The sequence below is a fragment of the Daucus carota genome, chromosome 4, assembly GCF_001625215.2.
Source record: "Daucus carota subsp. sativus chromosome 4, DH1 v3.0, whole genome shotgun sequence".
Lineage (NCBI taxonomy): Eukaryota > Viridiplantae > Streptophyta > Magnoliopsida > Apiales > Apiaceae > Daucus > Daucus carota.
In genome coordinates this window covers 43,293,768-43,307,849 of record NC_030384.2, presented here as the reverse complement: position 1 = coordinate 43,307,849, position 14,082 = coordinate 43,293,768, and the positions used below count along the sequence as shown (strand labels likewise).

At 31.4% G+C, this 14,082-nt stretch overlaps 1 protein-coding gene across 2 annotated transcripts; it reads left to right on the top strand.

The window, feature by feature from the left end:
• The first annotated feature begins 7,645 nt into the window (after positions 1-7,645).
• LOC108216207 (uncharacterized) lies at positions 7,646-13,206 on the top strand. Of its 2 annotated transcripts, XR_001806056.2 has the most exons (4): positions 7,646-8,085; positions 8,813-9,320; positions 9,763-9,947; positions 12,849-13,206. XR_001806056.2 is itself a non-coding variant. In XM_017388903.2 (2 exons), the coding sequence occupies exons 1-2, from the start codon at positions 7,897-7,899 to the stop codon at positions 9,302-9,304; spliced, it is 681 nt and encodes a 226-aa protein (XP_017244392.1). In that variant the 5' UTR covers positions 7,646-7,896; the 3' UTR covers positions 9,305-9,524. The 2 variants fall into 2 exon arrangements, 1 of the variants encoding a protein (XP_017244392.1); XM_017388903.2 differs by lacking the exons at positions 9,763-9,947; positions 12,849-13,206 and having other exon boundaries at positions 8,813-9,524.
• Positions 13,207-14,082: the final 876 nt, after the last annotated feature.

Sequence of the window (14,082 nt, the reverse complement as noted above, 5' to 3'; positions counted from 1 at the left end):
TTGATTATTTAGTAAAAAAAGATAATTGATTATATAGATAGACTCATAATTCGGCCAAAATACCAATGACCAAGTTTTTAATGTTTTGGTTTTGACCAATTATACTACCAATTTTTTTAATATTTTCACAATTTTGCTAAATAGATAATAACAAAAATCATTAGAACATTTATAAATTAAGGAGGTCCGTAAGGTCAAACACCAATCGAATGACCAAATTTTCAATATATCGGTATTATTCTGAGGTCATTAGAATATTTAAAAATAATTTTAATTTTATTTGAAAATATCATCATTTATTTATTTATAATTATATATGATTATGTTATCTTTTTATATTATGTTGCCCGTATTATTTTAGAAGATCAGCGTTTTAGTTAGAAAATCTATAAAGATGACGTGTTTTAGTTAAAAAAGGTAATTGATATGTTGCTCAGTGTTAATTTAGAAGATTGAGTCGTTTTAGTTAGAAAATATAGAAAAGATAGTAGGTTTGGGTTAAAAAAGATAATTAATTTTATAGATAGGCGCATAATTCGGCCCAAGTGCCGGCCGGCCAAACTTTTAATGTTTTGACTTTAATAGTATAGTATAGATATAATAAATTATTAAAAATTGGAGAAAAGTTATTTGGAGTCCCACTTTTTTTGGAGTTCCCGGAGTCCCAATCCTGACCCTCCATTTCATTCTCATCCGACGGCTGTAGTTTAATTAGAATTATATAAAATTTAAATAATTAACTACTTTATCTTTCCAAATTAAGCGCTCACTCATCTCTTCCACGATTGTAGCGTCAGTTATTTTGTTGCTGAGTTTGTGGGAAGATATTATCCTGCCATTTGTTCGGCAACCTTTTCAGTGGTGCGTTATTTCTTTCTCCTTTGTTCTGCAACGGCATTCTCCATCGGACACCCAGTTGTGTACATCATTTTGTAAATTGTAGAACATAGCTGTGTCCTGCATAGTTTCATGTTCTTAATTTTGTTTTTTCCTTTGTTATTAATATTTGTAGAATACGTGTACAAACTGAGTTGATGATTTGCAGATATTCTGTATGATATATGAGTTGCAGCATACCCTTAAAAGATTCCGCATTGAATGTATAAATTATGAGTTTTTTTAGTAGTGCAAAGCCAAGTTGTGTATATCTTATTTGTAAACTGCAGAACATAGATCATAGTTATGTCCTGCATAGTTTAATGTTCTATACTTAGCATTGTGTTCTGTGTTACATCTGATCTGTGTCCTGCATGCTATTTGGCATGATTTATGTAATGTCTATGTTGTGTTGCATGATAAAAATTTAATGTGCGTATTTATGGTACTGCAATACCTGTAGCTATATAAATTATTTGAATAATATTTCTAGTGTCTGAATGCAGGATAAAAGTTGGATAGAGGGCTATGCACGATTGTTTCGCATCTTAAGATTAGGGATATTAGAGAGTCTTAAAAATTTAAAATATATAACTGCTTGTGTCCTGCAGACCGTAGGATTGAGAGATGATCCAACGGTGTTAAGAGAGGACTCCAAAGACTTTAAGAATTATGGGTTTCTAAGGAGCCCAACTCTTAAAAATTGAATATATTACTTTAAAATGGATATTTATAGAATTTATGATATAGTAAATATATATGTTTATTCAAAAGGCGCCACATATTCAAAAGTTGTTTGGCTGAATTTAAAATTATGATTTATGACTTAATTTGATTCGTTTTCTCATTTAAAAAAAGGACTTAACGTGATTTAATATGATAAGCCAGGAGTTTAAAATATATGTTTGATTAGTCTTGACTTATTAATAACTTATGTGTTAATAAAAATAAATTAATAAAAATAAAAATGATTTATTGGTAACTTATCACTCATATGCAACTTTTATCAAGGAGTAAACTATCAAATTGATCAATATATATTACCAAAGTTTCAAATTTGTCATAAATAAAATTGGAGTCTCAAATTGGCCACTTTCAAGTTGATGGTCTCAAATTGACCACTTTTTACACTTAAAATCACCAATTTTTATGTGAAAATTGACTAACTTGAGGCCTCGTATTTACGAGTGGCAAATTTAAAATTTTGCTAATTATATAATGCTCAGTTTGATACTTACCCCAAAAATCAAGTCATTGGAAAAGACACGCCTAGCCTTTCTCCAAAAAAACCCTAATTCTCTCTAGCCTCTCTCTTGTCGTAGCCGCTCTGGGGCTTCCATCGGTTTTCACCGGTGGAAAGCCCCTAATCAGTTAACTACTTTGTTTTATTCTTAATTTTTGAATAATACTTCTTATCGGGAAACTTAGATCCAGAGCCATCGGATATTTCGCTGTCTCTCTTCCAAGCGGGTGAGTTACAGATTTTTCTTGTTTTTGTGGTTCTACTCCAGATCTATTCTCGAGGGATTCTTAGATCTAAAACCATCGGAGATTTCACTGTCTTTTTTTTCTATTTCAAGTAGGTGGATTTTCAGTCGGATTCCTCTTGTTTCTGTGGTTCCATCTAAGGTTGTTTTCTCTCCCCGGTGAGAGCTTTATTTTCGCTTTTTAATTGTAAGCGGGGTTTGATTTGGTGATGAAAGTGTGTATGAAATCGCAGTTCTGGTCGATAACTCAAACGATAGCTCTATCGGGCATGATGAAGAGGGTACCAGTAACTCAACGAGAATGCATGAAGCGGGTACTTGTATTTGTACATACATTTTCTTCAAAATATCGTTTAACTGTCTATTTGTGAGAAGGCGATTGCAATTTACTGTTTGTTCGACTCGATCAGTGGTGTAGATGCCGTATGACCTTTTATTATTAGATTAACACCTTTGTTTAGCTTAAGTCAAATTCGACATTTCGACTTACTACGTAGACAACTATTTTTCGTCTTAAAATTATGAAAAGTTTTAAACCCCTACTGAAACCGAAGACAACCATCTCCGAATTTTAAATATTCGATGACTTCTGTGCTTTAAAAAAATTCCGTTTTTATTAATAAAAATCTGATTGGAGTTAATGATGGCATCTATTCATAAAATAACAAATTCAATAATGTGCTATAAGACTGTAAGATGTCCTTACCTAAATCAATTTTTTTGAAAGGCTTACCTAAATCATTTAACAAGTTGCGAGTTCAATTCAGATATTATCAAAATAATTGATAAAATACAATTATGACAAAAAAAATTATATATATATCACAACATTGTTACTTGTTGCTCCGTTGTTAAAATCATTAATTCTGATTTCATGATTTAATAGAGTCACCAACTCAATTATGATAAATGATCCTTTTTTATTTCGATTAATAATGAATTATATAATTTATTTTGACACCCTCAAATAATATTTCCGTTCGTTCCTATTCTCGGTGAGCGTTTTACGACCATAACATTATTAATCTGATTGCTAATTTATGATTCGTAATATCTGAATTTAAAATACATATGCGCTGATTTGTGATGATCGTAAATGTAATAATATTAAATTAATTTATGCTCGCGTTCTATTTGTCGTTTATAATCATTTTCTTTTGGCGGAAGTGATTTGCAATCCCCAAAAAAAACTGTTATTCAAGCAAAAGCGACAACAGTATTTACAGTCCCATTCGATATATACTCCGTAAGTACTACTCCCTCCGTCCCTTTTTATCTGTCCATTTTGGAAAAAAAATACACATACCAAGGAATAATTGATTGTATAAATTTTTTCATTAAATACCTCTAATTAATATCTTGAAAATGGTGGAATACCCCTACTTTGTGTGATTGTGTCTTGAAAACATGAATTCAACCAAGTTTTAAATAAGTCAAGCCTTGAAAATTGAAATTTTGGAGATATATTTGAAAAATTATCATTAAATTAGTTTTGAAAGTATAAATGGACAGATAAATAGGGACAAATTTTTACTTCCAAAGTGGACAGATAAATAGGGACGGAGGGAGTATAAAATAGTCACAGTTTTCTTAGTGTTTCGTTTGCTAAAATTTAAGTGTGAAACAGAGAGGGGAAGCTTCGTAGCAAAATTAATTGAGAGAAAATCCAAAAGTCATTGGTACCTATCAAAACATTAAATTAACATAAAATAATTCCAAAGAATGCATTTAATGAGGATAAGACGTGGTAGTAGGTTTGTTTTATGTGTGTTGTTTATGTAATGTATGTATCCTTGTATTCCTGTATGCCTAGATTAAGACGAGAAGATGCAGAGGTAATCAGGTAATACAAAATTTTGTGTTGCATGCTAGACGCCCGTGAGTCCCTGACTCATTCAAACCTACTCCGACCTTTTAGTTACGGAACTCTCGTTTATTTAATTCTTCCGTATTTTATTGCATATAAATAACTTTGGAAATGAATCGCTTGAATAAATATTCCGAGGTGCAGTCTTTCAGTAAATATCATGTCACCGTCCAGCGTATTCAATTCAAACTAATACTGTATTTATGAAAATTAACCTTTTTTATGATACAAGTCTATATGCCTTACAAAAAATCACACAGTTTAAAAAAAGTGGTTGTTCACAAATTAATTGCATTAAATGAGCATAATATGTGGTGTGAGATTGATCTAGGAAATATAAATAAGGGATATGTGGAGGAGAATTGATTTTGGAAATATGATTTTGCATTGAAAGTTGAAGTGGACAAATAATTTGAAACAAAAAATTTTCTTGAAAGTGGACATGTAAATTGAAACGGGAGTATTTTTTTTGACAATGCAGACTTAAATGCCTTACAAATTAGTATCTGTTTTAATAATTTTCGGGGAAAGCCAGAGTCGAACCCGGTGTCCCTGACAAACCCATCGGTCACCACTGTACTATCCAATCGTGCTCGACGAAGTATCTGTTTATTCTTTTGATTTTGATAAATCCAGAAAAAAAAATTCTTTATTCATCTTTGACTACCAAAATTAAAGCTCCATAATTATTCGTATAATTTACATATTCAGTTTTAAAAAATTACTCCCTCCGTCCCTTTTTATCTGTCCATTTTGGAGAAAAAAAACACATACCAAGGAATAATTGATTGTATAAACTTTTTCATTAAATATCTCTAATTAATATCTTGAAAATGGTGGAATACTCCTATTTTATGTCTTGAAAACATGAATTCAACCAAGTTTTAAATAAGTCAAGTTTTGAAAATTGAAATTATGGAGATATATTTGAAAAACTATCATTAAATTAGTTTTGAAAGTATAAATAGACAGATAAATAGGTACAAATTTTTACTTTCAAGGTAGACAGATAAATAGGGACGGAGGGAGTCCTAATCGAAAAGAACATTAAATGCAGGAAAAGGAATTTAAGTAAAAGAGTATTTTGACTTGTAAACCAATTTATTACGTCTTAATGACTCCTCATATTTAATCGGTCATACAGTAAATACATTGATGATGCGTTGATTGAGGAATTCTAAGTATAAGAAAAAAAGAGGTTTAGGTGGCGATCCACCCGGCAGATTCATGTAGCTTTCATTAAATGCATTTGATTTTTCTTTAATTTCTAATTTATTCCGTGACCACCTTATATCCCACGTTAGCCGAAACTATAAATCGTGTGGATAACATACTAGTAGTACTAGTCGTCTGTTTTTATTCAACCTTTTTTAATTTGCAAGTCAAAAAACTCGTACTAATAAATTATATATATTCGCGAAGCGGCAGAATTGTAGGGTAAAAACAAAATAATTAAATGCAAGGGTATACAGAGGCAAGCAATTTGCCAACTGCCGTTTGTTGGAGATAGCTACAAAAAAATTTATTATACAACAATGCAAACAAGGAGATGATTTAAATTCGGATAATGACATTCTAAAAATAGAGATCCACAATTTTCTGCATTTTTCATATGAGCCTAGCTATTATCCAGAAAGAAAGTTTAGTTTATAGACACGCAAATGAAATGCAAATGAATTTTGGTAAAAAGTTAATTTATGTTTGTGCAATAGTTATGAGGTAGATTTTGGAAAGAAAAAAAAAAAAGTGTTATGACTTATGAGGTAGAGCATTTTGAATGGGGTTGAGCATATGGTTGGTTAAATTTGACCTATAACACATTACGTAAAATTTATTGAACCTCTGAGACACTGTGTTTCAATGGTTTTGGTTATATTCGCCGATCATAATTTAAAAAACATATGTTATTAATATTTTAGATTGTTAAAATAAAATATATAAGTTTAATATAATAATAAATGACGTGTAATCATTCTACAGATTTCTTAAGAGATTCGACAAATATAGTCTTTTTACAGACCTGTGGAGGACAAATATAGTGATTCATAGAAGATTGACTAAAATTATAAATAAAATATTGATATTTAGTATTATTGGAGTGTGAGTTTTTTAAAAAGTTGATTGTATTTTTTTATTTTTATATGCCAACTCGACTTTTAGTTACGGGTGTGCACGGGGTAAAGGCTTCATATTCATATCAGTCCACATTTAGTTTAGTTTGTGAATCTTTTTTCTTATTAATTTTGTAATTTTTTTGAGACAATTTTTTAATTGAGGTACTTTTTAATTTTAAAGAATATTCAGAATTTTATGATTCTTAATGAAATTGATTTATAGATTATTTTTTTCTTGGTTACATTTTCTTATTATTTTATAATTTTATTTTTGGTTATTGATTATATATTGATCCCATACGTTATGATTTTCATTTATTTATATTATAATATTTTGCTGGCTTTAGAATATGAATGGTGGTCATACGAATCACGACATCGACATGCAAGAATTAAGTGATGATTAATCAATGATGTAGTAAATCGGGATTAATCATTGGGAAATGTTATTTTGTTTGATTTGTCTGTATTTTTATATTTTATTTTATTTTTTAGTTGTCTAGCAATTTTTTTTTATTTTAGTTAAATTTTGAATTTATTTTAAGAAAAATTAACACATATTTTTAATAATAATTTATCACTGAATATACTATCTATTATTAATTTCATTAAGTGAAAGAGATTTTATGCGTATTTTGTTATGAGACATTAAACATTATCGGGTTATTTCATATTTGTATTTCAAATTTTGTTTAAAATTTTATTTTCAAATGATATGACAAATAAATGAATCAATTTAATTAGATGATTTATGTATATACAAGAGATCCGATTGTTATTAATATAAGTGGAATCAATCAAATATTGTCAAGTAGTGTTCGACAAAAAATAATCAAAATAATTTCTAGATATTTTTTTTGATATAACTAATTTACAAAATACGTTGATTTCAATAGAAAAAGAAAATTTGAAAAATATTCTAAATCCCTTATCGAACCTCATACAGAAACAGATCTGCGTTACTGTCTATTGATTTACAAACTACCACGACTTGAAATCTTGAATAATAAAAATATTAAATTAATTAATGACAAAAGTGTGAAGGGAAAGATTTATAGACAGGGGAGAGTAGATAAATGTAGAATCGTGATTATGTGGCCTGCTTGCTTGCAATTAAAACCCACACTTGTCGACTAGCTTTCCCTGCCCCTGCCTTCTATATTTATCCTATACGTAACAGATTATTATATATTCATCCTATAAATAATTAAAATATAATTTCGAATAATTATAATTAAAAAAAGGTAGAATACAAATTTAATTTAATTTTATATATGCATATCTACGTCTCTTGGTCTTTCAATTTTGCTGGGGAGCATTAAATGCCGCCATTACTGACGACGATCCTTTTCTCTCTCCCCCAACTCCTCATTAAATTCTCATTACTGCACTTGCTCCTCCTACTAATTGCACACCAATATTCATTTATTTTTATTAATCTCTCTCGTTTCCTCTCTATATAAACAATCTCTCTGTATAAACAATCCCCTGTAACTCAACCCCTTTATATCTTCTTTTCATCTCTCCTCTCTCCCGTAATACACACACAAACATGGCTGCCGATATAGGCCATCTCTTTCGGGTGATGAACGGCTACAAGGACGATGGGATTTCCAAATCAACGGCTCTCGTTACTCGTGATTTACTCGGCGGTGGTTCCAACTCGGCTAGCTTTGATTCTCAAGAATTAGAACTCGATTTGCAAGTTCCCTCTGGCTTTGAAAAACGGCTTGATTTAAAGGTACCCTTTTTCCCTTTCTTTTATTTTTACTCATTATCTTTTCACATGTATGTTTATTTAATTTTTTATGCGTTTCTTGCGTTCTGTAATGATTGTCAAACTAGAAATTGTGTGTTTGTTTGAAAGTTAAATGTGAATTTTATCTCTTAGTTGATGATTTTGAATATTTTAATCAAACAGTGGATCGATGCTTTAAATTTTATTTTTGTCATATATGGAATTTTGGTTGGTATTTGTACTGATTATATTCTTGAATTTAAATATGTAGCAACACTTCCATGCTTTAGTTTCTTATCTTATAAATCTGTGATTTTTGTTGCAAGTCATATGTTGTCATGTAATTTATGTTTTTCTGAGAAAATAATGTATATTACATGCATGTGTACGTTTTATCATAAGCAGGTAATTAATAATCTATAGTAGTATGTATGTGTATGAAGCTGGTTCTGTCAGACCTTTTATTCCATTTGAAAAAGATTGATTACTAGTTTTGATGGAAAAAATCTGTCTTTGAAAAAATATATTAATTTGATGGAGTAAATAATTTTCAGTTTGTATCATTATTACTGTTACATGTTGATCTTGTACTATGAATCCTATGAAAGCAGAGTATATACTTATGAAACAGTAAAAGTTTCATTTCATTAAGTAGAGTATCTTTTGACATTAATTCTGATTTTATTGACATGCACTTTAATCTTACATTGAAATTCCTTGATTTTTGCAGTCAGGAAAAGTTTATCTTCAGAGGTGTAACTCTCCAAATACAACATCTGCATCCCCTGAACATGTGCACCAAACCAATCAAACAATGTCAAAGCTTCAAGACTTGAATTATCCGCCAGCACCGAAACCTCTGAACCTCTTTGATGATACTAGCCTGGACCTCAAACTTGTGCAATCGGCTCATGCAAAGTCCACTTCCAATTATCAGAGTGTGTGCACTCTTGACAAGGTGAAGTCTGCACTTGAAAGAGCAGAGAAGGAGACGAATAGGAAGAGGTCCATGTCAGTGTCACCACCTAGCTTATCATCTTCTGTTATTGAAACTGAAAGTACGGACTCTGAGGAGAAATCTTTTGCTTCTTTTGCTGCTGGATGCCCCAGTTGCCTGCTATATGTCCTGTTATCAAAGAGCAACCCTAGATGCCCTCGATGCAACATGATCGTTCCATCACCTATGCCATTGAAGAAGCCTAGGATTGATCTCAACTTATGAATCTAAGCAGTTTAGGGTAACACTAGTAGCTTTTATTTTAATTTATTTCTTTTTTTATTATTTAAAACTATCGTTTTAGCTTGTAGAGAGCTGATTATGGTTTTTGTATAGTATAGGAATCATCTTTGTAATTAAAGCCAGGTGATGATATATCAATACATTCCAAATCTATGGTATTGCTATTATTAAATAAAAAGCAGACTTGTCTTTATTTGTGTGACTTGATCTGTATGCTTCTCTTTCATTTTATATTACTATTGCTGTTCATATTACTGCTTTATATAAATGCTAACTGCAGTCTGTAAATGGTTATCCTAGTGTAACACTTTTAAGAGAAGTAGTTTGTTGTACAGAGTGAGGACTTCCTAGTTGCGGTGTTATAAAAATTTTGAGTTCATTTTGGTATTGAAGCTTATATTGGAAAAGCATAACGATGCTTGTTTTTGTTTGACATGCAGAACCTTAAACTGGGGTTAATGAATAGTTCCTGTCGAGTGTCAACAATGTCAAGACATATATTCTGATGTTGCAAGTCCTCAAGTGAGATCAATTCAAGCAAGAATCCGTAGTAGTTATGTTGAACATGTTCTTGCTTTTCCTTTGCCACTTGCATGCCACAGTGATCGACCATCTCTTTAAAAAGGTATCAGTACGTTATTGATTAAATTCTCAAGATATATATATGGGAGCGTTCTATTCATGGTTAATGAGCCCATGGGGATCAAAATCTTAAACTCTTGTGTTGATGTTTGGATTAGTAATTTCGTTTTATGGAATGGGACTTGTGGGTAAATTATTCCTTCCACTCCTCTTAGGATACCACTCCCATTTCCCAAAACCTTCATTTTCATTCCCGATTCCCATTTCTGTCCACCAACCAAACGCCCCCTGTATTTTGGTTTCGCTAATCAACCTCTGCTATCATCATAATTTCGGATCTTCTCTGGACTTAGGTAGTTTAGTACTATAAGGATTAAGGATAATCATCTACCTGCTTACTTTCTTTTCTGGAGTTAGGTATATAGTATAATTCCACATTCTTGCTTGATCGTCGTATTTTTTTATTTTAGGTTGCTTCATGAAACCAATGTGCATTTAGTACATTTAATTTTTACACCTAACAGATATAAATGACAAGTATTATTTCTTCTACAAATTTTGTAAGTGGTTAACCTACCCCTGATCATAAGAGTTGAATGCAAACCTGTTCTCAATCAATTTTCTGTGAAAATATTAAAATCATATTGATTCAAAGTATATTCATTAATGTTCTCAACTTAATCAATTCTTGTATGTTGAACTTCCCAAAAATCATTACTGCTGTGTCCTAATAAAGTCTTTTGAATGAGCCAACCTTTTGTTTTCTACTTGGAAACTCACCCTGGAACAGAACTTGTTATAAAGTCAAATATAGAGACGGTAAAGTTTGAGTTTGATACCTTTGACGAATCAATGGTGTTTACATTACACTTACTACTTAGGACTTTAATTCTCAACCTTAAACTTTTGACCCCAGGGCATTCATGGTTAAATTTGAACATCTTGTTATACTAAAATAAATTGATTCCATGAGACTTTATTGATGAATAAAGTTCTTCACAATCTGTACTGATGTACACATAGTTTGGCCATTGAACACATTTATGTTCTCTTTATATATGAAATTAAGCTATGATCACCTGTTGATGCTTAGCAGCATAACAAAAGTAAATATTGACTTGAGATGCTTCCACTGCTCTTGTAGTTTTTTGGTTCATCGAAGATCAGTTGCTACCTCTCATAATGTAATGTTCTGCCGAATAAATGTTGCGTGTGGGGGAGGGAGAGCCAGGGAACGAAGATTTATGGGCATTTTTGGTTTATGGATAATGAGTGTGGTTAACAGGAATCGTATTTTGGAACCCTTATCCCATGTATTAATGTTTGGATTAGGATTTAGTTGTTCGGAATGGGAATATCATTCCATTAGATGGGTAAATCATTCCCTAACTATACCTTGGGATTTCATATCATTCTCATTCCATTAACCCCTATTCGCGATTTTGTTAAAAAGAAGAAGAAGAAGAAATCCCCTATTCGTGATTCTCATTCCCATTTGGATCAGAAATTTAGTTTTTATATCATTCTCGTTCCATTAACCCCAATTCGTTATTTTATTTTTTTTTTTTTAAAAAGAAACCCCCCATTCGCGATTCCCCTTCCCATTCACGACCCAACACACACACACACACCCCAAAAAAAAAAATTCTATTTATTGTGAATTTATGCCAATTAAGCTTTGTAGGTGAAATAGTTCACAGTTTATAGGTTTGTTAGGACATTTGAGACGAAGCTCTTAAGAATACCTTAATCTTGCCACTCATCATTTTAAACAATATAGCGCTCTTGATTTCTGCAGAGGTTTTTGAACATTAATAAAACGTTACCTGATCTAGAAGAGGAGAAAATCATCCCTACCATTGTATAATAGTCGATACCCCTCACATCAGTAGAAACGTGCATGACAAATTACATTTGCCATTCGCTATTACAAAAATATAAGAGGGGTAAAAGTAAACAGTTTTGTGATGGACAAAACTAATGGTGCAAGGGCAAATTTTAAAGAACTTTTAGTTATAGCATTATGCGCAGGTGTGCATGTACAGAAACTACACTAATGATGTAGCAATACTGTACTGTATACAAGCCTGAGTGCCTGACTGCCTGAGTAATGCCTGTGTTGAGAGAGATTTGATTACAAAGATCAGTTTAAAAATAAACAACAGTGTTTAATGATCTTTCATCTATCAAAATTCCGTTTTTGTGAATACAACATTTATGAGGAAACAACTTTTGTAGACAGATTTAATAAATATGAGGATTTATGAGTGTTAGATTAAATACAGAAAGTGACATGTATCCATGCAGTTGAGTGCTCATGCATCAACAAGATGTCATCCTTTACTAGCTTCAAGAACTTTAAAGTTTCTTAAATAGATCCTGTACTATTCTTTCACATATTTACTTACTCTTTTCTGTAATAAATATTGCGCCTTAATATAATAAATGATTGAAACCAGCATCCACCTAAACTACAATAACATGATAATGGTAGCAGTATGGTTGTGAGTATGGTTGTTTCTGCAACTGTAAACTTGAGCAATTCATTTTACATACCTAACTCCCAATAAATGAGAATTATCGTACTGCTCATGTATTAAGATCCTTTTAATACTTTAGACCTAAACACTGAACTATGTTTTCCACATTTAATCTGATCCAGCAACCTCTTGTAGGCTTGCCAGTTGCTAGTAAGTAGAGTACACAGTATCTAGCCAGTCTCCTGTATGTTAAATTACCAGTTTACATGGAAACGTAACTCCATGCTCTTTGGAATAGTGAAAAGGTCTCCGTACATTTTACTCTCCTCAAACAGGCGTTGATCATACTTAGGAAATATCTGTTGGCACCTCGATTGCTTAATTAGATATTACTTAAAGTTGCAGAAATGTTATATTATTTATGTTGTGTTGATTTTTGAGTAATACAGTTTCTGAAAATGCAGGTTGTTTCATGTGAATAATAATGGCAAAGGGAGGAGGACAATTTACTGAAGCCACAGAAAAAGGTTTTAAGAAATCTAGGTGAAGACAGGTTTGGTGAGCAAACAACATAGCAGAGGTAGTTCTTGCTTCTTGTGGAAAACAATTCATTATGCACATATGTTGATATTTAATGAGACCCAAGTGGATCTAGACTAAGAAATCTAATCAAATGGTACTTAGATGTTTGAGATGTGGCATAAAGGGGGTCAGGGGTGGCTGTATACAACTTACAAGATGCTGTGAAATAAACAATTATTATATGCATAATAATTGAAGCCAAACTCACACTTCACTTTTGCTGCTGCTGCCGCAGTTCAAGTTTAGGTTGGTGATTTTTGATTCTGTGCAGTTCTTATTTTTCATTTTAACAGGGCCCTGAAGAATTAGAAGTAATGAAATAGGGAAATATTTAGTGCAAGTAGGAGTAAGTGCTGTTGAGTGCCAACTACTAGTTACTTAAAAGCTTGAAAACTAAGATGACAGATGAACTAATACCAGCAGTCTTATCAGGGCAAGTATAGAGTCTCTTAAATATTGTTACATGTAGACATCAATTAGACTATAATCAACAAAGGCATTTTATTCAATTCTTGGTTGGCTGCTTAAGTTGTACTTTAATTGTTTTTTTATTGTCTAAATTTTTCCGGTCATCTTGCATGTTGACTGTTAGATGATAAGTTTTTTTGAACGAAAAAATTATCATGATGAATTGCCGAATCATATTTGTTGAAATTCATTCTCATTATCAAAAAAGGTAATAATAATATTGAATGCTCAAATGTATATGTAATTTAAATTGCTTAGCTGATAATGAAATATGAAACGAAAAAACTCTAGGCTGATTTCTAGGCATACCATTGATTGAACATTATGAAACAAACATATTCTTCGATGAAGAAAAAGAAAAACAAAAAACTGATATCACACTATTGATTGAGCATTTGTGGAACATATTCATTCGAAGAAATATTTAATATTTGTTGTTTTTCTTTTACTTAATCAAAATATTAAAAAATATTAATACACATAGATGCAAGAATAAAATATTAAAATATAATATGAATCAAAATCTAGATGAAACTATTGAAATAGAAACATGTCTGGGTCTAAATCAAAAATCGGATTTTCACCACAGGATTTGATGTCATTGAAGTATAAATTTATCTGATCGACATGCCTGGTGCAAGAAAAATC

Excerpts from the sequence above, each read along its gene's own strand:
- LOC108216207 (XM_017388903.2), top strand. The coding sequence starts at position 7,897 with ATGGCTGCCGATATAGGCCATCTCTTTCGGGTGATGAACGGCTACAAG. Across the intron at positions 8,086-8,812 it reads AAAAACGGCTTGATTTAAAG|TCAGGAAAAGTTTATCTTCA; the intron begins GTACCCTTTTTC and ends TGATTTTTGCAG.